Here is a 23,796-nt window from a genome sequence, read left to right on the forward strand (position 1 = left end):
TATAATACTCAGGAGGCTAAGGGCAGGAGATCACCACAAAGTTTCAAGCCAGCCTTGAAACCCACTACACAGTGGGTTCAAGATTATCTGAACTACATAGAAAAACCTTATCTCAAAAAAATAAAATAAAATAAAATAAAAACAAAAACACAGCAGGACATGGTGGCTCATGCCTGGAATGCCAGCACTTGGGAGGCTGAGTCAGGAGGATTACCAGGAGTTCAAGGCCAGCTTGTGCTACACAGTGAATTCAAGACCAGAATGGACTACAGAAGGCGACCCTGTCTCAAAAACAAAAACAAAAACGAGCAAAAACAAACAAAAAACTACATATATGATGGTGGTGGTACTGATGGTGATAACTACCTCTTACACTGTACAGTTTGAGCATCTCTAATCTTAAAAATATAAAATCTGCTCATTTTGGTAAAGGATATTCAGCCTGAACTTACCTTATAAACATAACAATGATATAAGTTCAATAAATTTTTACAACTCTAGGAAATAAATATTGTAATGTATCAATTTTATAGAAGAATTGAGACCTGCAAAGATTAAGCACCTTGCCCAAAAATCATAGCAAGGAATGGCAGAGCCAGAATTCAAATCCAGGTCAATAGGTCCAGATTTCACAGTAATAGCACAATAAAATGGAAATTAGCACTAATGAAACTATTTTATGTTTTATATACTCCAACTTACTGTTCGTACATCATCAATTATAGCTCATGAAAAGGCAAAGACTATGTAGGCCAAATAGGGTGGCATATACCTGCAATCTTGGTTATTAGAGAGAGGCTGAAGCAAGATGATCACAAAATTCAAGCCCAGTCTAGGTAACTTAGTGAAACTGCCTCAAAATTTAAAAATAATTGCTGCACAGCGCCTGCCTGGCAAGCCCAAGGCCATAAATTTGATTCTCCATACAAAAAAAGCAACATTATAAAAATAAAGAAGGGCTCCTAATAGTATAACAGCACCTGTCTAACATGTGCAAGGCCCAGAGTTACACCCCCAGCCTCTCTCTGTCTGCCTGTTCCTCTCTCTCTCATACACATACACATACACACACACACACACACACACACACACACACACACACTCTCTTTACACATGGGAAAAATATGATATAGTACTATGGAAAAACTGCAACAATTAATTGATAGATAAAATCTTAACTCACAACTGAAGTATTTTTCAAAGAGATCTAAAAAAAACAATTCAAGTGTTTCAGTGAGTACTTTATGACAACACAATAGCCCTCTGTAAAAATTAAAAATATTAACAGTAACAGTGAATAGTCCCAACAAAGGTCTTTCTTACTAATAAAAAGCCACCACTCATTTTTAACTTTCTTCTTGACTAAAAGAATTAGTAAATGTCACACATGCAAAAATAACAGTTACAATTTAATATTCTAAAAATAATCAAGTCAGCAGAAAATTATATCCTAAGTGAAAGAATTATTCACCTGGTAATTAAGGAAAACATTTTCTAAAATATCTAGTTAAAAAAGAAAATAATATACAACTCAAACCACAGTATAACAGGAAAATAAGTAAATTTACTTATTTTTTTTCAATGTAATGATCAGTCATCTAAATCCTTCCCTCAAACAGGGAATTATTTTCTGATAAACTAATTTAGAAGGTAACTAAATGTACTCTAACTGTGCAAAAAGGCCAACAGGAAAGGGCCTGTAGAGCACAGTTGAGTTTAAGTCTTGGCCCTTCTATCCTGAGTTCCTTATACCAATTTTCCTAATTCTAATAAGAAACAAGTAATACCTATCTTCACAGGTTTCTGTGATACTGAAATTAAATAATATGAGGGACAACACTTATCCAACTTTTATTTACAAAGCTCAGACACAATTAGAAATCTACTGAAAAGCTATTCATTTACAACTCAACATTTTTAGTAATTTAACTAAAAATTTGTTTAATAGTTTCTCCAGTAATGTGTTGGCTCATGCATAAAAACCTTTAAACAAAAGACTTAGCATTATTTTTAAAATAACCTTAAGTTAAAAACTACATTTCCCTTTCCCACCCATTTAACTTCCTTCTGATTCATGAAGGCTGTTCAAAATCATCACCCGTTTTCCTAGTAGTCACTATTAAGCAGGGGAATCAAGCACTGTAATAAGACAAAATTTTATCTTTGACATTTGATAAAAACAAAGCATTTCGGGAGTTTAGAGGAAGAAAAAAATGTTTGGTTTTTAAGGAAAAAGGAAGGGAACCCTGAAATGGTTCACGTAAAGATAGTAGCACTTCTATAGAGAACTAAGAATAAATAAGACAGTAAAATGAAAGAAAGGCTTAGGTGGCTAAATAAAAGCATGATACAAGTCCTCCCTGTGAATGAGTGCCAGGTGCAGGGCACTGCTGACAGGAGCACAGCTAGACCCCAACCCCTTCCAGCACAATGGCTGGGAAATAAGAAGACCCAAATCTCCCATCCCCACCAGTGACTAGCTGATCTGGAGAAATACGGGGCTTAGAGATGGCCACTGAGGTGAAATGCAATTTGATGCTTCTGGTGTCTGGTGTCTCACTGACCCTGCAAACCTGGGGCCGGTGTTCTGATTGTCTATTCGGAAGATAACAGTATGTAGCGTGGCATCTATTGGGGATCTCCTTCTTAAGGTGGTGGCCACTATTAATTCCTTATCACCTTATTTTTGAAGTTCTGTATTATTTTCATTGGTTTGTTGGGTTGGGTTTTATTGTTTTGTTTGATTTTATTATGCCTGATGGCATGGGCAGCTATTTCAAAGATGACAAGATACATTGTGGTAACCATTTTGGATTTACTATTGTCTTGTCTTTCAGTCCTTTATTGCATTCATTGTTTTATTTTTATTGGTTCTATTCTGTTCTCTTTTGTTTGATTTTTACTATGTCTAAGGATATTTGCAGCTATTTTGAATATAACAAGAGGCATTATGGTAACCATTGTTGATTTCGTATTGTTTTGAAGTCTTGTGCAATACTGTTTTGTTTTGACTGGCTTTATTCTGTTGTTTTCCTTGGTTTTATTCTCTAAAATAAAATTTAAAAAAGAAAAATAAAAGCATGATATCAAAAAACAAGTTGATACGGATTACTGACTAATACGGATTAGTTCCTTTCTTAATATAGCATCAAGATACATGTTGGGAGAAACTGAAGGTAAATACAGCTAAAAAGGTCTGTAGAACATGAAAAAGCTAAATCATCCATGCTGAAGAATCTGAAATTGGTATTAGATATGAAACTACTATAAGATTTCATTAGCATTTAGCAAGTTACAATTTAAAAATATTTACTAAAACAATACTAGAAGGCGAAATGAATGTTCAACTAACAATGTTGAATGAAAATGGACTTACATATGGTTAGATCTTCTTCCTCTATTTGTTTTCTTTCCTATGACTGGAGTGCCAAAATGCTCAGGGTTCGTGAGTGGGAGCTGGTCTAATGTCTGTGGGTAAGAACATAAACCCATCAAGTTATTACTTTGAAAGCACTTTCTTCTTTTTAAACCAAATCAGTTTTATGAATATGTGCAGATTTTGAGATTAAAAAAATTTCCCCCAAGAAAGCCAAAACACCACATCTTTACAAAAGATAGAAAATTCTATAGTTTTTAAAATATTAGAACCAAAATGAATGGGTCCATTACTGGGGGAAAAAGTGAAAAGAAATTTGGGTGCTCTCACTGGATGATTCATTACCTATTAGAAGTTTGACAGGAATCTAAAATGATTAAAATATATAAGAAAGCAGCTCAGGAGAAACACAGACCTGAGAGGTAAGACTTACAAGGTCAAACCACACCTCAATTTTTTTCTTGCTCATGAAGAATCATAATCCATAAAATAAAAATTTTTTTTTGCTGTGATTGAACATAGACTTTCCACACTGAGCTGTATCTCACCAGTTATTTTGAGACAATTACACTAAAATTGCCCAGACTGAGCTCATACTTGTGGTTCTCTTGCCTTAGGGATTTCAGGCCTATATAAACATACATCCATCCTCAAAACTCAGTGAAAGGAACAAAATTGCCTCTCAAGCATCAACTGCTTGAAGACAGGCTTTAGAGATACTATATTAGGCCCCACGTTCAGTTCTCAGCAGCACTAAATAAAATGATGGATTGATACGATGGAAGGTAGGAGGGAGGTTAAATTCTCCTACTGTATACATGCCTCATTGTATCTTCAAGGCGTAAATTCAAATTTTAAAGTATTTTTTATAGTCTGGCAAAAGCCTTTTCTCCTACCAATGGCAATTTATCCAAGTATAAATTCTATGTCTACATGGCACATCCTTCCTTCTGGTAAAACATAAACAAAAGTGTACACCTTCATAAACACACAAAGTAAAACAGATCCTCCTTGAAGTTACACAGGATATGTATTCCCTTCATAGTACTTTACTATATATTTATAAACTATTTCAACTCAATTCTCCTGATAAAAACAAAATTATTACAGATATTTGGGTCAAAGAAAGGAGACACATTCCTTTAAATACGTGAAAAATTAAATTTTCAGGCATGCATATTAATTGACAATAATTGTCCATGTATACTACTTAAGGGAACTGAAGTTTTATTTATTGTATATATTTAAAATATTATTTTACATATGTATACTAATTACACAAAGACATGATTCTACTGTTTCACTGTACTTGCTCCAAAGCTGATTTGCTATATTTGAAATTTTACAAATAATTCAACACATATTTATTGAAGACGTTTATGTACAAAACACTATTAGAAAAAAGAAGGCCTATAAGATGAGAAAAACACTGATTATCTACCTCAAACAGCTTAAAATTATGTGTGGAAAAATAAGAAAAGTAATAGGAAGATTATAAAGCAAGAATAAGCAAGGCAAGTTCAAAAGGACCAAAGGATAAAGATTAAATTGGGTAGAAAAACATTGAAGACATTATAATGGAAGCTTTTCTAGTGGTCTTAAGAAATATTTAAGATTCTAACAAGTATAGGTGAACAGGGCCCAACAAAAACCATCCCCTAAAAAGTATGAACCATCATGTGAAAATACCAAGTAGAATACTAACAAAGTTAGACGTACAGAAAAATGGCAGAAAATGAAACTAGAAATCATAATTCAGAAGAACTGTCACAAACTAAATTTAAATAAGAGTTCAATTACTAAGACAAACAAAAATAATTTCATAATAAAAACATGAAATCTAACAGCTTAATAAGTTTACATTAAGATTTCCCAAAAGAAACACTTTTCTAAATGGGCAACCAGAAATAAAATTGTATTTGGAGTACACTGTGCATCTTAATACTTACACCATTATGTTTACATTAAAAAATTGTGAACTGCAAGTTTCTGAGTTCCAAAGCTTACAACCCTGCACTGCTAGTACAACTTTCAAAGGGCAGAGTATGGCTTTCCTGCTATTCAAGTGCAGTTAACAGCAATTAACTATTCACAATGTAATAACCATAATAATGTACCCAAAGCAGAGAGCAAAGCCCTTGGCAAAATAAGGACTTCATCCACTCATCTAACATTCATTCAGTTCCTCCCCTGTGCTAAGTACTGTTAAAGAAACGAAGTGATGAGGGAGGCAATACAAAGTCCCTGATCTTCCTCACATGTTCCAGTGAAAAAGACACACAATAATAAAATAGTAAGAAAGTACCAACATATTTTGCTGTTGGGAGAATGGTAACCGTTATCAAGAAAATTAAATCAATTTAAAAGGATGAAAAGCAAATGAGGGGACTATTTTAGCAAGGGCAGTGAAGGAAGGTTTCCCGAGGCCAGACTATGATCATGGCAGGTAGCAGCAGCTTGGGAATGCTTCTGGTACCTGCGTATTTTGGAAATCAGACACCTCTATATCATAATTACTTACTAAATTTATGAAGTCTAAATAAAAGCAGCCTTAAGATAAAGAAGCCCAATACATTTTCTTTGTGCACAATAAAATAGACCACAAACAGCATAGAATCTAGTGCCCAAACACAACTTTTAAACACACTTCACAGACTGCAATTTCCTGATTAACAAGTACTTTGAGAAAGCAAGTATTTATGCTCCCAATACAAAATATTAAGACATATTTATTACATACTTCACTTTCAGCAAAATGTCTCTCTCCTTTCAAGCATAGTGAAGATCGTCTCAGTGTCTTCTCATCTCCATCATCAAAAACTACGTAAAAAAAAAAAAAAAAAAAAAAAAAAACTACTGAAGAATTTTTCTAAGGTTAACAAGTTGATATTAAACTATTATTTAATTTTTTTGAGTGTAGATAGACCTGTTTAAGATTACATTTGGAATTTAGTTATCATTTTATGTTTCCTAATGAATAGCTTCAAGGTTAGTATTTTTCCAATTTCTAGTGAAAAAGAAATATACCGGATAGTATCTTCCTGAAAATAAGAAACACGAAAGAAAGAAATTGGCATTTCAGAAACATACCATTTAAATACTAATTAAAACTTCTCAACAGGTTACAAGAAATGCTAATTTTCTTGTGAAGGATACTAATACTTACCATAAAAATAGAAAGATAGATTTAAGGGCATAGATTTGTAATCTTAACACTCTAGGAGGCTGAGGCAATAGGATCTCTCAAGTTTGAGCCCAGTCTTGAAAATTTAGTTAGCAAGATCATGTGTTAGCAAAAAAAAAAAAAAAAAAAGATTTTAAAGGGGACTTGGCCAGGTATGGTGAAACATGCCTATAGCCAGGTATGGTGATAGATGCCCATAATCCAAGCACTTGGGAGGCTGAATGAAGAAGATTGCTGTGAGTTCAAGCCTAGTCTGGGCTACTTAGTGAGGTCAAGGCCAGACTGGACTACATAGCAAGATGCTGTCTCAGAAAAAAACCCATGCCTGTAATATCAGCACACAAGAGGCTAAGGTTGGAGGACTGCCATGAGTTTGAAGCTGGAACTACATGGCAATACCTTGTCTCAAAAAACAAACAAATACAATTTTTGAATGAATAAAAAGGTACTGCAAATGCCCTAGGATCAATCCCCAGGAACATGGGGGTTGCTGTAGGAGCTGTTATACATTCAAACTGTCCTTAGAAAATGACTGTATTCTCATTATAGTGTTAGGGTTGGAGATTTAGCTCTGCAGCACAGTGACTGCCAGGCAAGTGTGAGATCGTGAGTTCAATCTCCAGTACCAAAATAAAAAATAAATAAATAAAGCAGAGTGTTCTCAAACCTCCACAGTACTGATATACCATCCCAGGTAATTCTCTGGATGGCATGTTTATCTTGTGCACTATACAATATTTAGCAGCACCCAAGCCTCTACCCTATATGCCACCAGTACCTCATTCCAGTACTAAAACCAGAAAATGTTTGGTGGGGGAAGCACCATCAGCGAAAAGTATTCATTTAAAGCATTAAAATGTCTACTAAAAAGTAATGTAACTTTTGATGGTCATTTCACAATATGTATACATATATCATGTTGTAGAACTTCAATTTACATTAATTTTACAATACAGTTTTAAGTCAATAAAAGCCAGGACATGGTAATATAACTCAGTGGTAGAACACTTGCCCTAGTATGCATAAAGCTCTTGGTTCCAACTCCAGAAGTTACTAACATTAAAATATCCTAGAAAACTTACCATAATATTTATATTACAGACAAAATTTTGAGATATACCGCACACCTCAGAAATCATGGCTAGGATGTACTTTGTTCAATAGCTATCTGATCTTGATTTTGTATTTTTAAATAGTGATAATTTTTATTGGTACATTTTAGATATACATAATAACATTCATCACAGGAAATCTGTAACTCTACATGATGTATTCTTGCTTCTTTTTCTCACATTCGTCTCCTTTCCCTTCAGTCCCTTTCTTAGTCATGAAAGCTTTGTTTCCACTTTTTCCCTTCTCTTCCGTTTTTTTATTCGTGCCCTTCCTTTCCTTTCCCTCTCCTCAGACCTCAATTTTAGAAACTGCACCTTTTTCCTTATCAAAATATAGTTCTAGGGCTGGGGATACAGCTCAGTGGCACAGCACCTGCCTGGCAAGTGAGACATCATGAATTCAATTCCCAGTAAGGAAGGGGAAGGGGAAAAACACACCATAGCCAGGTGTGGTGGCACGTATCTGTAATCTCAGCACTAGGGTGGCTGAGGCAAAAGAATCACTAGGATTGTGAGGTCAGCCTGGGCTTCCTTGAGTTCAAAAACCGCCCTGTGAAACTGTTTCTAAAAAAAAAAAAAAGACAAGACACACGCGCGCACACACACGCACACACATGCATGCACACACACACACACACACACACACACACACACACACACACACACACACGGTTCTACAGCTATACAGCACAGAAATGTGGTGGCTAAGTCCTGTAATTCTAGTACTCAAGAGGCTGAGGAAGGATTGCCTTGATTCAAGACCAACCTGGGCTACATGACTTCAAAACCAGCCTGGAATGCATAGTAAGACCATGACTCAAAAAACAGAAATACAAAAACAAAAAGCAGGGGTGCTCTTTTTTTGTGAGACCAGACACGTGTGAAACTGGATAAAAGTTCCAATTTATAAGATGGGCTACCAAACATAATTTTCATCTATTCTTACTAAAGCTACTCAGTATTGCAAATTACGTTATGTCAAATATTTCCTTGTTGCAACATCAAACAAGTTTTTTTCTTAGTCATTGGGTTTCTTTCCCCCTTTCTCTCCCCAAATATAAACAAAACTCATCTATTGTTGAACTCTTACCAAATTCTGACATTTTAGTAAGTGTTTCCTCTCATCTCTTAGGTTACTGAAGAATAGGTTACTACCATTTAATAAATAACATCAGAATAACTGGCGATCAATCTAAAAAAACATCATGTCCTATCATTACATCAGTGTTAAAAAAACTTCAGATGAAATAAAAAGCTATGTGTAAAAGAAAAATAAAACCATAAAGAAATTGAAGATATGTCAGAAATCAATTTATAACACCAAGACTAAAAATTAAAATTATAGAGGAAAAGATGATCACATAAAAGTTGACTACATGAAAACTAAAAGCCGAGAATAAAGCAGAACTTGAAGCCCTGGGTGTATTCCCCAAAAGACCTCCTCTGTGTACACACACACACACACACACACACACACACACACAAACACACAGCAGCAGCAGCAGCAGCAGCTGCAGCAGCAAGACAATATTATTTACAACAAAAGTAGCAAAATGTTAATATTCACAATACATAAAGAACTCACATCCTAAAAGTAGTAATAAAAAGATGAACCATTCCAAGAGGAAAAGTGAGAAAATGGGAAGAACTGGCAATATACACAACAGAAAGAACACAAATGAGATAATGTTTTCAGTAAACAAATGAGATGTTCAGTGTCACTAGTAATCATAGAAGAAACAAATTAACACAAACTAAGACACTATTGTATGTCCAAATTGGCAAAAATTTTAAGATGCATATCAAATGTGATAACAATGCTAGGTAAACAAGTACATTCATAGACTGTTCATAGGAGTTTTCTGGGAAGGTGTTTTCACTAACTAGTGAAGTTTTCAAAATACTAGACCCTTCAACCTATGTCTATTTCATACTGAAAACACTCAAATATTAAAACAATGTGTAACTAGTCAAAAAACATTCAAATACAACCGCTTAAAAGAGCAAGAGGACTGGCAAGATCAGAAGAAAAAGTAAACTATTAAGCATCAACTATTATGATATATAACACAGTTAAAAGAAATTCCTGCATACAACATGAATATATATAGCACTACTGAACTGTGCTTAAAAATGGATACTTGAGTATGAACTATTATAATTGTTATGAAACTTTTTTCATAAAATTGATTAAAATGTAGAAAAAGACGTTTTTGTAAAATATACTTTTAAGTGAAAAAAGCCACAAATCAAATTGTACAATATATATAATTCCAAATTATGTTACAGTACATATCTTTTTTCTTTTTTGGTTTTTTTTTTTTTTTTTTTTTTTTTTTTTGTATTGGGACTGAAACTCAGGACCTCACATTTGTCAGGTAGGTGCCATGCCAAGTACATATATTTTTTTAAACAAATTTTTAAAAGATCTAGAAAGAGGGGTTGAGGATACAGCTTAGTGGTGTAAGTACCTGCCTGGCAAGGGCAAGGTCCTGAGTTTGATTTCTGATACTAAAAAAAAAAAAATCTTGACAGAGTATGACAGTAGCAACATCAATGGTATTAGAAAAAAACAATTCAAGGAATTCTGGCATTACTTGCATAAAGATAAGTTCTACATAATTAAAAATACATTTTCAAAAGAAAATTTATTTTCTTACCTACAGTGTACCAGCTTGCATCTGTTAATTTATTGATAACAGCTTCCTGATATGCACCATCAAGATTCTTTACTTCCACAATAGCTCCTACCTAAAATATTTTTAAAATATTAGAAAAACCTAAATAAACCAAAATCTTTAAGAGTACATGGTAGTAAAGACTAAAATGACTGCTAATTAGATAAGTACCAGTAGTTTCAACCCACTAATTCTTTTGCATCACTAGTGAAACTGTCAACATAGCTTGAAAAGACAAGTAATACCTAAATGTACTTGAAAAGACAAGTAATACCTAAAAATTATTGTGAAAACAATTTTGCCCTTACAATCCCAACTACTTTAAGAATCACTGCCTGAACAGCTGTGAAGATAATGAGATTCATTATGACGCCCATTCTCGTTGACTTTTATCTACTTTTGAAGACCTACAATGTCTCCAATGTTTTGATTTTGTCGGTTTTGTTCTTTACTGTTTTGTTATAACTAATGATATAGGCAATTCTATTAGAGATAGCGGGAGGCATTACGGTAACCATTGTTGATCACCTTGTATTATGTTTTTACATTATCTATTATGTCCACCCTTTTGATTTGACCGACTCTGTTCTGTTATGTCACATTTGGTTTTACTCTCTTCCAAAAAAGTAGTAAGAACCGTGGGAGCAATAAAACCCAAAATGTGTAATAGTCATTGTACAAAAGAGAGGAAAAAAAAGTGCTCTAAACTATATAGCTGCATGTATATTTAAGTGTATAAGATAGGAAATGATATCACTGAGTTTTATTGGATCATTGAACAGAACTGTTTGCAGTATCATTGTTGGAATGTCCACTCTACAAGCTTTAATTTTGTGACTTGAACAATTATTTCTAAGATGACAATATGTAATCCATTAACTAGTGATTTCCTACTGTTTATTTTTTTCTGTAAATCTGTATAACTTGTACCCTTTCTCTGCTTTTTTTTCTCCTCAAATTAAAAAAAAAAAAAAAAATCACTGCCTGTGAAAGTGGCCTTGCTTGCTATTTCCAAACTTTCTTTAAATGGTATCTGTTTAAAACACTTTCCATGTGGTCATGCAAATGTTGATAATTACACTTAAAGATGGTCTTTTTAATGATGATAACAATAAATATGTTCTCAGAATAAAACCCGAACACAATGCCCAAACAGAGGACATGAATACTAAGAAATCAACAGGGTATCATTAAATGATTACTATCAATAAACACACAATATAATTCTTTTATTTAGCAGTCAAATACTCTAGGCATTATTTTCATGCAATCTCATTAATAAAAATGTATTGAAATCAATGACTATGTATGGTAGACTAATTTCCTCTTTTAAAAAAACCCATTTAATTTAAATCCTCACAAATTACATCAGGAAGCTGGATATGGTGGTGCATGCCCATAATCCCAGTACTCTGGAAGCTAACGGAGGAGGACTGCAGTGAGTTTGAGGCCTAGATCACATAAATAAATTCAAGGGTAGCCTGCCTGCACTACATGGAGAGACCGTGTCTCAAAAAATAAAACAAAGAAAGTACATCAGGGAACAATTAAAAATCTAGACACACATACATACATATATTTCCCCTTTCTCTCTGTTTCTCTATCTCAAATCTATAGACAAAAAAATTTTAAATAATGTTGAGTCCAAAATAAGATATATTTGCATATAACAAAATCTAATTTTAATAAAATTAAATTAACAAAATAAAAATAAAATTAACAAGAAAAATAAGAAAAACCAAGCAAGCAAATCAAGGAAGCTACATAGAAAAAAAAACATAGTATAAGGTTACAAAACAGCTGCCTTTCCTATTCACCTGCAGTAAACACCAAACATCTTTTTTGGTTGGTCCTGTACTGAATAAACAGATAATTAAGGACCATGTTATATATCTGTGAGGCAAGAGCACAAAGAAGGCATAGACATGCATGTGTACTATGTATCTAAAGTTGTGAATTACAACTGTGAACCTATCCAAGTTAGGTACTGAGATTGCTGACTGTGAAACCATGGCTGTTCTGCAGTCACCGATGGGCTCTTCCAAGGTGGCTGAATCTAGGGTATGTGATGCTGGGATAGATTAACAGTAAGGTGCTAGAATTAAAGAGTGTGAGCACTGGGCTGGGGATTTAGCTCAATGGTGTAAGTGCCTGCCTGGTAAGCACGAGGTCATGAGTTCGTGAGTTTGAGCCTCAGTACCAAAAAAAAAAAAAAAAAAAAAAAACCACCAAGAGTGAGCACCACCTGCCTTAGCCAGGATAAAATGAGACAGAAAGAGAGCTGGTGGCTTGCTGCTTGCTAGTTCACTACTTTGCTGCCTTCTTCTTGCCATGAACTTCTTTGCTATGCTACCCTGCCTTGTAGCCAGCCAACTATGAACTGAAACCTCTATAAACTGTGAGCCATAATAAGCCTTTCCTCCTTTAACTTTGGGTGTTCAGTATTTTGGTTTAACAATAAGAAAGACAACTGCCAAACTACTTCAGTCTCTTCTTCTGTAAAAAACTTTAATGAGGATTAAATGAACTAAGATGTGCAAAAAAACTTGCAATATACCAACCCATACCAAGTGCGAAATAAATGGTAGCTGTTATAACTAAGCATACTTTTCTTTTTGTCCCTCAAAGTGATAAACATGCACATAAAATATTAAATATGACAACCACAAAATAGAAATGATGAAAAATAATTTTTACAAGGCAAGAAATGGGGTTTGTTGTTGTTTTTTTGTTTTTTGGTACAGAGGATTGAACTCATGACCTCACATTTGCCAAGCAAGCACTTATGCCACTCAGCTAAACCCCTGACCCCAAGAGCTGATTTTAAAAACCACCTAAAATGATAGTTTCAGTTCTCCATATTACCAACTACATACAAAAAAATAGGAATACCTGTCAGTCTTATTAAAAGTGTTAAAATCCAGCAATAAAATGGGGCAGAGAGACATCTATCTCTTTCAAAAGTATAACTTTACCACTGAAAGATTCTTGTGACAGTTATAAATGTTTCTTAAATTCTCCTAGCTTTTCTTAAAATTCTTATAGCCAGGTCAACATCCATTTTCAGACAAATAACACATAATGGCCTCCATTTTCTGTACCCTGCTCACCAAGCAGAAAGTAAAACAGCATTCATTGCATTGATCAATAGAAGAAAAACTGCACAAAATTCTCTGGCTGTGTGGACATGTTCCTCACTTACAACTGCCTTATGACTTTTATAAGACTCCATTTTCCAGCAGTTATTATGAAGAATTAAAAGCTATGAGTTTTGGTTGTTGTTTCTAACATTCTCACTGTTTAGAACAGTGACGGTGAACATTTTAGAACTTTCAATTATACAAACAGCACACTGCAGAGTATGTCTACAGGTTCATTGCTACTGGTTTAGAGCATCACAAAATATGTAACTAATCCCTGGTTCATCACCTGCTAATCCTGGAAAACCTACCACTTTAGTAAAGGAAATGTGGGACTGAAACACCTGGTGAAGTAAAAGTAGCCAATGCCTCCTTTAACATTATTTCATTTCTGACCACACTGAGGTTTTACTACCATGTAAGATATATTTAACATTAATCTGTTTTTTCCTACTAGTCTTTTAGAGGCAATAATGTATTCATTTTATTAACTCAATAATAAAATAGCTCATGAATTAAAAAGAAATATGTTATTACTGTTTCTCACTTAAATATCAGAACCAATAATGAATAAAAGAATTACCTTTAGTGGGCCCTTTATGTGGTCATCCTGAACTTCTACTGTTGAAGAATCATGTCTAAATGTAACCTAGAAATTATAAATTTAATTAGCCACCAAAAAGCTATGTAACATATGCTCATTCACCCACTATTCATTTTTATTAGAATACAAACTATCAGCTGCCTAAATTCCCAAGCCTTAAGTAGAGTAACTGAAAAATTCTTTAAACTGCCCAGACTGTATTTCATTTCTTAAAAATAAAAGTAAACAATGACATCACACTGAAATTATGAGATGTTCCATTTATCATTCTTCATTCAACATTATCAGTTATTAGTTTACTTGTATAACTTCTTTTCCCAAAAAAATGAGGAAAGAAGACCTTGGGCTATCAGAGACTGTCATTTTGTGAAAGCCAAACTTACAACAAAAGTTACTGAGAGGTAAGCATCAAAAAATGTAATCTCTAGGGTTGGTGATGTAGCTCAGTAGTAGAATGCTTATTTACCATGTGTAAGGTTAGATTCCCAGCACCACCACCCCTAAAAACGCAAAATTGTATCTCTGCAACAACCTGTTGATTACAAACAAACAAACTATTCTATTCTAAAGAATAGAAAAGTCTAAATAATGAATTCAAAACTATACAACTGAAAGTTATATGGCAGTTAAGCCAAGGATCTTAATGTACCACAGAAATCAAGAGAATATAAAACCGTATGTGAAAACTGTAAGTTAAATAAAGGAAGTTCCAGTTTAACTATTTAGTAAGTTGATAAACAACATGAAAACTTCTACTATCCATTATAGGAAAAGTTGCTTATTCAGGGCAAAAAAATGTTCTTAGGACTAAACCATTAACATATCTTTACCAGGTTTATGTGCTCATGACCTTGGTAACAGGCTCATTCACAAACCTGCTACAAAAGAAGCTATTATGTACCACAGCATTGAAGGCATTTACTTCTGTTTTATACAAAAGCATTATTACACTTTATTTAAACCGTATACCTAGGTATCTGTCTTCTTCACTTAAACAGTAAGCTACTTGCAGATGAAGCAAATGGAGACTAGATCTTAATGTTAATGTAATATAATAAAGAAAGCAGATATTGAAAAAACATGAAAAAGTTTTAAATATATGCACTTTTAATTATAAGCAAATTAACTAGTTAAGAGCTATATTCTCAATCTGTTGAGCAAATCATTAACTTTGAATTATAAATAAATTTGTCTAGCCGTCAAAAAAAATTAAAAATAACTTTAAAATATCCAGTATAAGAGGTACAAGGTACTCTGTGCAATTAGTAGAGGCAGCAGAAAGAGCTAGGAACACTGTAACTCAGTGATAAAGAATGTGCCTAACGTGAGTGAAGCTCTAGTTCAATCTCTACTACCACAAAAACTAATTCAGAAATTACATTAAATTAAATTAAATTGATAAGAAGCAATAGATCCTTTGGTTCTTTTCATTTATATCAATAGATGACAAGACTGCTACATGTCACTATCTTGGTTCATCTGCTACAAAGATGTTAGCAAAGGGTGTAATTTGGGGTTAATGTCCAGTTGTACTTCTCTGTCCAAAGTATGGTTCCTAGAGGGACACTGCTGCTGTCCAAAGACTACAGTTTTCCTTACTGGCACAAAAGTGCTATATGTAAGCCAAAATCTGCTAAGGAGGTTCTCTATTAGGAGGGGAGGGCATTTTCTAACAGAAGTAGGCAGGCGCATTAGCAGTAGCTCTGAAAAAGTAGGAAAAATGATAAATAGCATTTCTTCATTTTTAGGAGAGTGGTAGCAAAACAACTAGTTGCTTGGGGAACACCAGTGTGTGGAGTCAAAACAGGAAATGTCTCATTCTTAAGAGTGCTATAAAAGGCTGGGCATGGCAGTGCACATCTATAATCCCAGCACTTGGGGAGTTTGAAGCCAGCCTGAACTGCATAGAACAGTCGTAAAAAGTCCCTCCCAAAAAACAAACAAACAAACAAAATAACGAGTACTATAACAGCACTCCCATAACCAAATTACAAACAAACTCAAGGCACCAACTTTACAGAAGAGGTAGGGTAGGGCCAAGATTGGTATCTTATAGGACTTGACTTACTGTATCACAATAGTTCTTAGCTAGGAGTACAATTTAGAATCACTCAAGAAGCTTTTTCTTTTTTGAACACATTCATGCAACAAAGGAATCCAGGTCCACAGGCATGGGGAAAGTTCCAGAAGAGAATCTGATTAATACCTCTATTTTATAGGATCTATTCAAACTAATGGTTGAAATGGCATGTGCTCATCTAGATTACAAATCCTTTGAAGACAGAGATCAGATCAACCTCAACCCTGGATCCCTAACTCCTCTTCCTATCTACCAGAGTTTCCTAAACAAGGTTTGCCAATTAATAGATTAATGACAACTGAATAACTACATTGAAGTATTTCATTTCTCCCATATTTGTCACACATAAAGACATCTTTCAGCTATTAACTATATGTGGTCCACGATACATTTTTTTGTGGTATTGTAGATTTAACTCAGGCCTCACTCAGGCGGGGCTGAGTGTTCTATCACTGATACACCATGACAAACACAATTTTTGTTTGTTTGTTTATACTGAGGATCAAACCCACAGCCTTAGCCTGCCAGGCAGTCACTTATGCCAGTGAGCTAAATCCTTGGCCCTTGTTTGTTTATTTTTGAGATGGAGTCTTGCTGTTACCCAGGCTGGTCTAAAACTCCCTGGCACAAGTGATCCTACTGTCTCAGCCTCCCAAGTAGCCAGGATTATAAATAAACATCATTGGACCTGGATCAGGAAATTTATCCAAAACAAAAACAATTATATGTCTTTCTTATTCTGCCTTATGCTACGAGCCTCATTTTCCTTTTAATAAAACTAAGAAATTAAATTAGATTTCTAAGGTCCTCTCCTGTACTAAAACATTAATAATATACAAAGAAGATCAAATCTCAAAACACCACCTATAGAAATCTAATTTTATTCTAACTGTAAGACTTTAAAGCAAAAAATTTTTAACTTCGGACTATTTTTAGAACCATTATTCCTAGAAACTCATCTTGCAGAAAAAGAATTCTTAGATACAATCTCCAAACAAGTTTAAATATCAAATGCTGAACATATTTACAAAACCTGTAAATACTATACCTTGACTTTGACAAGTCTTTTTGCTGTCTTGATCTTGGCTTCACAAAAGGCTCCTCTATATTTAGCACTCACATCAGTGCCCACTGTCAAATAAGGAGGCTCATCAAGGGCCTAAAAAAATGCAAAGAAATGTAAGTTAGATTTAAACTGCTCAATTCTTTCCCATAATCAGTCCTAAGAACAGTGGACCTAATTCTGTAATAGCTATAAAAGTTACATTAGCCAATCTACAAAATACCATGAATTAAAAACAGCAAAATGTCTATCATAAAGCCTACCTAATTGCATTAAATGTACATTTTGTAAAATATAAAAGGCATCCTTTTCCTATTAAAAACATAAGAACCTTGACAACAATTAGTTTACTCAAAAGTATAGCCCCCAATCTATGGCTCCCACCACCCATTCATATTTGCTCTTAAAATACTTATTGTATGACCACTTAAAAAGAAGGGTCCATTTCCTCAAAAGGTCCATACGAGAGGGCCAAGTTCAAAGTCTGAAAAACAATTTTTAATACACACACTATAACTTTGGCACCCACCCAAATTCACAATAGCTTTACTGTATCTCTAAACAACTCCATAGTACGAATAATATAAAAGGAAAAATATATGTATTTAGACTACTGTTAAAACGACATTAAATATAATCTGAGACATCTGAAATGCTTTTGTATGGTTCATTGTTTTACTCTTCTGAAAAAAATACTTTCCTCCCTTGGAATTCAGTTTTCAACAGTCTTTCTAGCTGCCTAGCTTTTTAAAATCAGATACATTTCTCCACAGAACTGTACTTCTAAGGAATTTTGCTTATTCCAAGCAAGTTTGTAGCCAAAGAAAACTATATAAGTAGTCTTCCCCAATGTTTTTTAAGAAATAATAGTACATCCCAAAATGTTCCACCAAAAGGAAAAGAAAAGAGTTTGGGAAAATCAATTTATTAAATGAATTCTTTGTCCACCTCATCTTTGGACATTCATAAATATATGAATTTGCTTCAAAAGCCCTACAATAAAAGTAGTAATTAAACTTTAAGCATTTCCCAATCTACTTGTCCAAACCATTTTCTATTGGTATCTATTAACATTCTACAGAAACTTCATGAAGTAGAAAAAGGTGTTACTCCACAGTGAAAAACAAAACTATCAACTTGATTTATATTTTAAAATGAATCCGCTCCTTATGGTTGTAGCTAATACAAGCCTGCCTAATCTATCTCCAGAAACAATAATATAAATGCTAACACCAAAGTACAATAATAATTAAATCTTACAGAACACCTATTTGCCTCACTGTCCATGTATTTTATGAAAAGGGCTTTTTAAAACATCAAATATATGATTTTCAAAACCTGCTTAGGAAAATATCTTTATGTCAATTCATTTCATTTCTACATTACCACTTTGGGTTAGTCCTCTTAAAATATCATTTTCCTTGGCTAAACGGATAAATTATGGAATGAAATTTAGTGGCCTTATTTTAGAGAATAAAAAAATATTTAGAGAATAAAAAAATAAATCAATATTTTAGTCAAAAATTTAAAGGATGAGGCTATATCATCAGTAGTGATAGATTACTACAAAATGATTTTACAAAGTAAATCACTTTGTAGTAATCAGTACATATATGTATCAAATCATCACACAGTTTTAAATATGTTCAATCTTTGTCAGTTAAATATTTTCACTTTTTAAAATATAAACTTATTTTTTGGAAATTTCAATTTACTTTGCAGTTAAAGTAGAATCAGTTATCATTTGAGAACAGACTAAATGATGAGACAGTCTTTATGGCCACAGGTTTACAATGTTCCACAATTTACATTAACACAGCTTGCTTTATGAGCCAATAAAACGTTACTTTCAGAGACACATAACGTATAGTTACAAATGCAAATTGTTGAGGAACCCAAAAACACAAAATGTAGATCAGAAAAAGAAATGCGGGGGCTGGGGATTTAGTTCAGCGGCATAAGCGCCTGCCTTGCAAGCAGGCAGTCGTCAATCCCCGATACCGATAAAAAGGAAAAAGACAAAAAAAATTTTTTTTTGTCTTTTTCGTTTTTTTTTTTTTTATCGGTACCAGGGATCGAACTCACGACTGCCTGCTTGCAAGGCAGGCGCTTATGACGCTGAGCTAAATCCCCAGCCCCTGAAAAAGACAAAATGAAAAAAGAAATGCACTAAGGGGCTGGGGATTTAGCTCAGTGGCATAAGCACCTGCCTTGCAAGCAGGCAGTCGTGAGTTCGATCCCCAGAACCGATAAAAATGAAAAAGACAAAAAAAAAAAAAAAAAAAAAAAGAAATGCACTAAAAGCTGTACATTTGTATCCTTCTATGAGAAAACATTTAAGAAATGATATTTCTTTTTTGGGGTTCTAGACCTCTCACACACACTAAGCATACACTATAACACTGAGCTGTTATATCACCAGCCCCTTTTTAAAATTCCTAGGTCTACACTCAAATTTACAATTGTCTTGCCTTGACCTCCTAAGTAGCTGGGAATACAGATGAGTACCACCACTGAAGTCACCCCCACCCCACCGTCAACATAAATATCCACGTTGACAGAGGATATTTATTTCCTCAAATATCAAAGGAATAAGTTTTTCCTTTCTTCAAGCTAAAACACATGAAAGAGAATTAAATGCACATGAAAACTGCCTCCTAGCAAAAGATTTGCAAAGGGGAATCACGACTAATCAGACGTGCTTCAACAAATGCATTGATAAAGCACTGCTAGCCTGTTAGAAAAGGAATGGGAAAAGCAATGATCTGTATTCTGATTTTACTTCTGCGCCTATTTCTTTTGTATCACCTTAAGTAAATTACTTATCTAATCTCATTTAGTATAATAATTTTAATCTTAAATATGTTTAACAATCCCCTATCAAAGCACAGGAGCTCCAAAATAGTCAAAATGGAGCACTCTGAGACAGACATAATCATTTAGAAATGAAACTGTGCAAGTACTTTAAAATTCCAAAATATGAATTCAGTTTTCTAACTAAACTAAACACAGCAGATTTGTGTAGGTGATGTTAGCAGGGTATAAGGTATCACTCTCTCATTAGTTTAACATGAAATAACAAAGCAGACTGGTTAACAGCACAAGCTTTCAAAAGAAATGGGTTGCATTCCCCCTCTATGAACTAGATGAGTTTCTGTGGGCCACTCAATGTAGCCATGCTTCAATATTTGCATCAAGAAAATAAAGTCAGTATTAGAAAGCACTTGTTTAATCGGTCTGAAGTAATCAGCTATTAATAATTAATAGTACAAATCACTCAATGTGGACAAACAAGAAATTATATCATGTGAATTCACATTTGGTCCCTTCTGTTTATTTTTAACATTTAAGCGGCAAAACCTCATTTTAATGGTCACCACTGAAACAAATTCAAAGTTAAGCCACTTCACTCATTTTAGTCAATTAGTGTTAATATTCCTAAGAATTCATTACAGTATGTTAAATCTAATGAGAAAATGCCACAGGGTAACTGGCAATATGTAAGAAATATGTTTAAAAGTTTTCTCCCCCTTTATGAACAAGGGCAAATTAAATCATTCATTGGAAAAAACTATATTATAAAAATGACAAAAACAATCATTAAAATGAATATTTGAAAGATAGTAGAATGAAGGAGTACATAAATGAAAATATTTTATTCTAAGTCTGTTTCTAAAGAAAGGGTTCTGATTCGATTTTTACAACTGGCATATATTCGTTGTTTTTCAAAATTTATACTGCAAAACATTGCAAATATATATATAAGGCAGAATAGTATGATGGATCCTCACATATAACCATAACCTGTTTTCCACAATTGTTAACTCAATGACAATCCTACCATCTAGCTCTCTTTTGATTTCCCATGCATCTTGATTATTTTGAAGGAAACAGAAAATGTTTCATTTCATCACTACAACAAAAATTATTGAATGTTCTTTATAACTGTCATTTATTTTACTATTTATTTCTGTTTCCACTGCTGGGTATTGCATCCAGGACCTCGTGCATGACAAACACTCTGCCAGTGACCTACATGCTAACTCTGTACAGTTTATTTGACATAGTTATGAAAAATGGTGTAATAAAATAAAAATACAGGCACCTAGGGACAAGGTGTGGCTCAGTGGCAGAGTCTGTACTTAGCATGGGAGAGGTCCTGGGTTCAATCCTCAACATCAAAAAATAAAACAAACAACAACAAAAAGAGTACAGGCATCTAAATTAAATATCTAGGTTCAACTCAACCACTTAATTGCTAAGTGATCTTGGGCTATGACTTTTGTGACTCAGTACAGTAACAGGTATTGTTCTCATTGAGATAAGGACCAGGGCTGTGGATTTAGCTCAATGGCATAAGCATCTGCCTTGCAAGCAGGCAGTAGTGAGTTCGATCCCCATGCCTAAAAAGATAAAAAAAAATTAGGAGATAAGGAGTGATTGTAACTATAGCATTTGGAGCAGAGTTCACCATATAATACCAAATAAAGGTTATTTTCATTGCTTAATAAACTTGGGGGATATTGGGAGTTTTTAATTTTTTTAAAGTCCTCTTACAGAAGAATTATATCACAGAGTTCTCACATAAAGTAGATGTCGGTATGTTTTCTTTTTTTAAAATTTTATTTAAAGAAACACTAAACAAAACAGAAAATGGGTAGAAACAATACATACTTTCAAAGAAAAAAATAAACAGAAATCACTAGCTGATGATTACACATTGTCCTCTTACAAATAGTTATTCAAGATACTAACGTGGAACATATAAAAAGTGGGGATTCAAAAAGACTGCAACCAGTTCTGTTCAACTATCCAACAAAAACTTAGAAATATGGTTATCAATCCTATACACTTAAACATACATGCAATTATCCATATCTTCAATTATGTTGAGATTGAACAAACCCAAGCAGTCTAATATTACTCTGAACAAAGAATAATACTATTGCTGGGTGTCACATTATGACGCTCCAGTATCAGCCCTGGGTACTTTAGTGTCTCTTTTTCTTCCAAGTATCTGTTCTTTCATCATGTGTCATAAGATCAGTTCCCATAAACTGTTTGTAAGTTCTATACATGCATGAGTCTTAACATATATTTCTATCCTTTCTATATTAAAGGGAGAAACAAAGCAAGACAAAATGAAACATATTCCTATAAAACATGAAACGAAAAAAACATATAAAACTGTTGTACAAGGAATTCTACCATAGTTCCTGTGTTGTCTCTTGTTATCTCCAATAGAATTGGCTGTATCATCAGACACGGTATAATTGAATATATCAGTATATAATAATATTAATAAAAACACAACTTTGTATATAGTAAAAACTTCAAAAACAGGCAGTAATCAAACCGGAATGTGTATCGTAGTGAATCTTGTCAGTGTAGCTGCCTATACTCTCAGACTTGATACTATCAGTCATATCAGTTTTGAATAAAATCTGTCACTACCAAACAGCAATTAAACAAACCAGATTTAACTAAGATCAGTCATGATAAAACAGTGTAAGTCATACAGGGCTCCAGATTAAGTTAATAGGAAATTAAAGATGATTACTGTGCTATATCCTGATGTTTTTGGGATAGCTGCCTGTGCCCTCAAATCTAATGCAAGTAGACAAACTGGGACAGAATAAAATCTAGCTAAACAGAGTGGTGCAAGTAATGTGGGTTTTAAATCCTGATAACACTATTAACAATATCTTCTGCCATCTTTTTTAAGACTCTCCCTCCCCTTTCATTTCTCCAGGGTACACTGTGCATTTTTGGGTCTCACCAAGACCCTTGGTTTTAAATTGGGTGGTGGGGAGGCCAACCTGCTATTTACCTAAGTAGTTCCGAACTTTCTCTCTCCTGGACTTGATTTCTAATTGTATTCCTTTAAAAGCCTGTCTTTCCAACCTATCGACAAATACTTGTCTAGTTGCCCCTATTACTTTCTGGTTCTCTGTGACAAACAGCATTGTTTTCTCATATTTGATTTTCAGTCCATGTACTTTTTTTCATATTAATTATATTTCCCATAAATAGCAGCTTGGTGGACCCTACCGCCTGATCTACTCCACGTTTTTTTTTAATTTAGTGTATTAAGGCCATCTATATTACAGATTATAACCAACCTTCTCTGCCTCATTTCTGTTATGCTCGTTTTTTGCCATCAGTTGTCTGCTTGTCTTCTTCATTCTGTTTTCTGCTCCATTCATTGAGGTTTCTCTGCCACTGTTCCTGGAATCCTAATCCTTTTCTCTCTCTCTAGAATGCCCTGTAGTATTCTCTGTAGAGTTGGATTGGTGGTCGCGAATTTCCTAAGTTCCTCTTTGACTTGGAAACATCTTGTTTCTCCATTAATTTCTAGAGACAGTTTAGCATGGTATATCAATCTGGGATGGAGGTTATTTTCTTTCAGGGCTTGGAATATTTCGCTCCAGGCTCTTCTTGACTTGATGGTTTGTGTCAAGAAGTCTGCCGTGATTCTGATGGGCCTTCCTTTAAAGGTGATCTGTTTCTTGTCTCTAACAGCTTTTAATATTCTGTTCTTATATTGAATTTCTGGGAT

At 34.0% G+C, this 23,796-nt stretch overlaps 1 protein-coding gene across 6 annotated transcripts in view; it reads right to left on the bottom strand.

The window, feature by feature from the left end:
* Nucleotides 1–23,796, bottom strand: part of Arid4b (AT-rich interaction domain 4B) — a 134,381-nt gene that overhangs the window by 64,218 nt on the left and 46,367 nt on the right. For all 6 annotated transcript variants that reach the window (XM_063260064.1, XM_063260063.1, XM_063260062.1 and 3 more), the window contains exons 3-7: nt 17,223–17,333; nt 14,074–14,139; nt 10,333–10,423; nt 6,117–6,196; nt 3,377–3,468 (exon numbers count right to left, since the gene is read on the bottom strand). In XM_063260064.1, the coding sequence (XP_063116134.1) occupies nt 3,377–3,468; nt 6,117–6,196; nt 10,333–10,423; nt 14,074–14,139; nt 17,223–17,333 (440 nt within the window). The remainder of the gene's footprint in view (nt 1–3,376; nt 3,469–6,116; nt 6,197–10,332; nt 10,424–14,073; nt 14,140–17,222; nt 17,334–23,796) is intronic.

The sequence above is a fragment of the Cavia porcellus genome, unplaced genomic scaffold (genome assembly GCF_034190915.1).
Source record: "Cavia porcellus strain 051 isolate PalLab524CR breed Dunkin Hartley unplaced genomic scaffold, mCavPor4.1 scaffold_13, whole genome shotgun sequence".
NCBI lineage: Eukaryota > Metazoa > Chordata > Mammalia > Rodentia > Caviidae > Cavia > Cavia porcellus.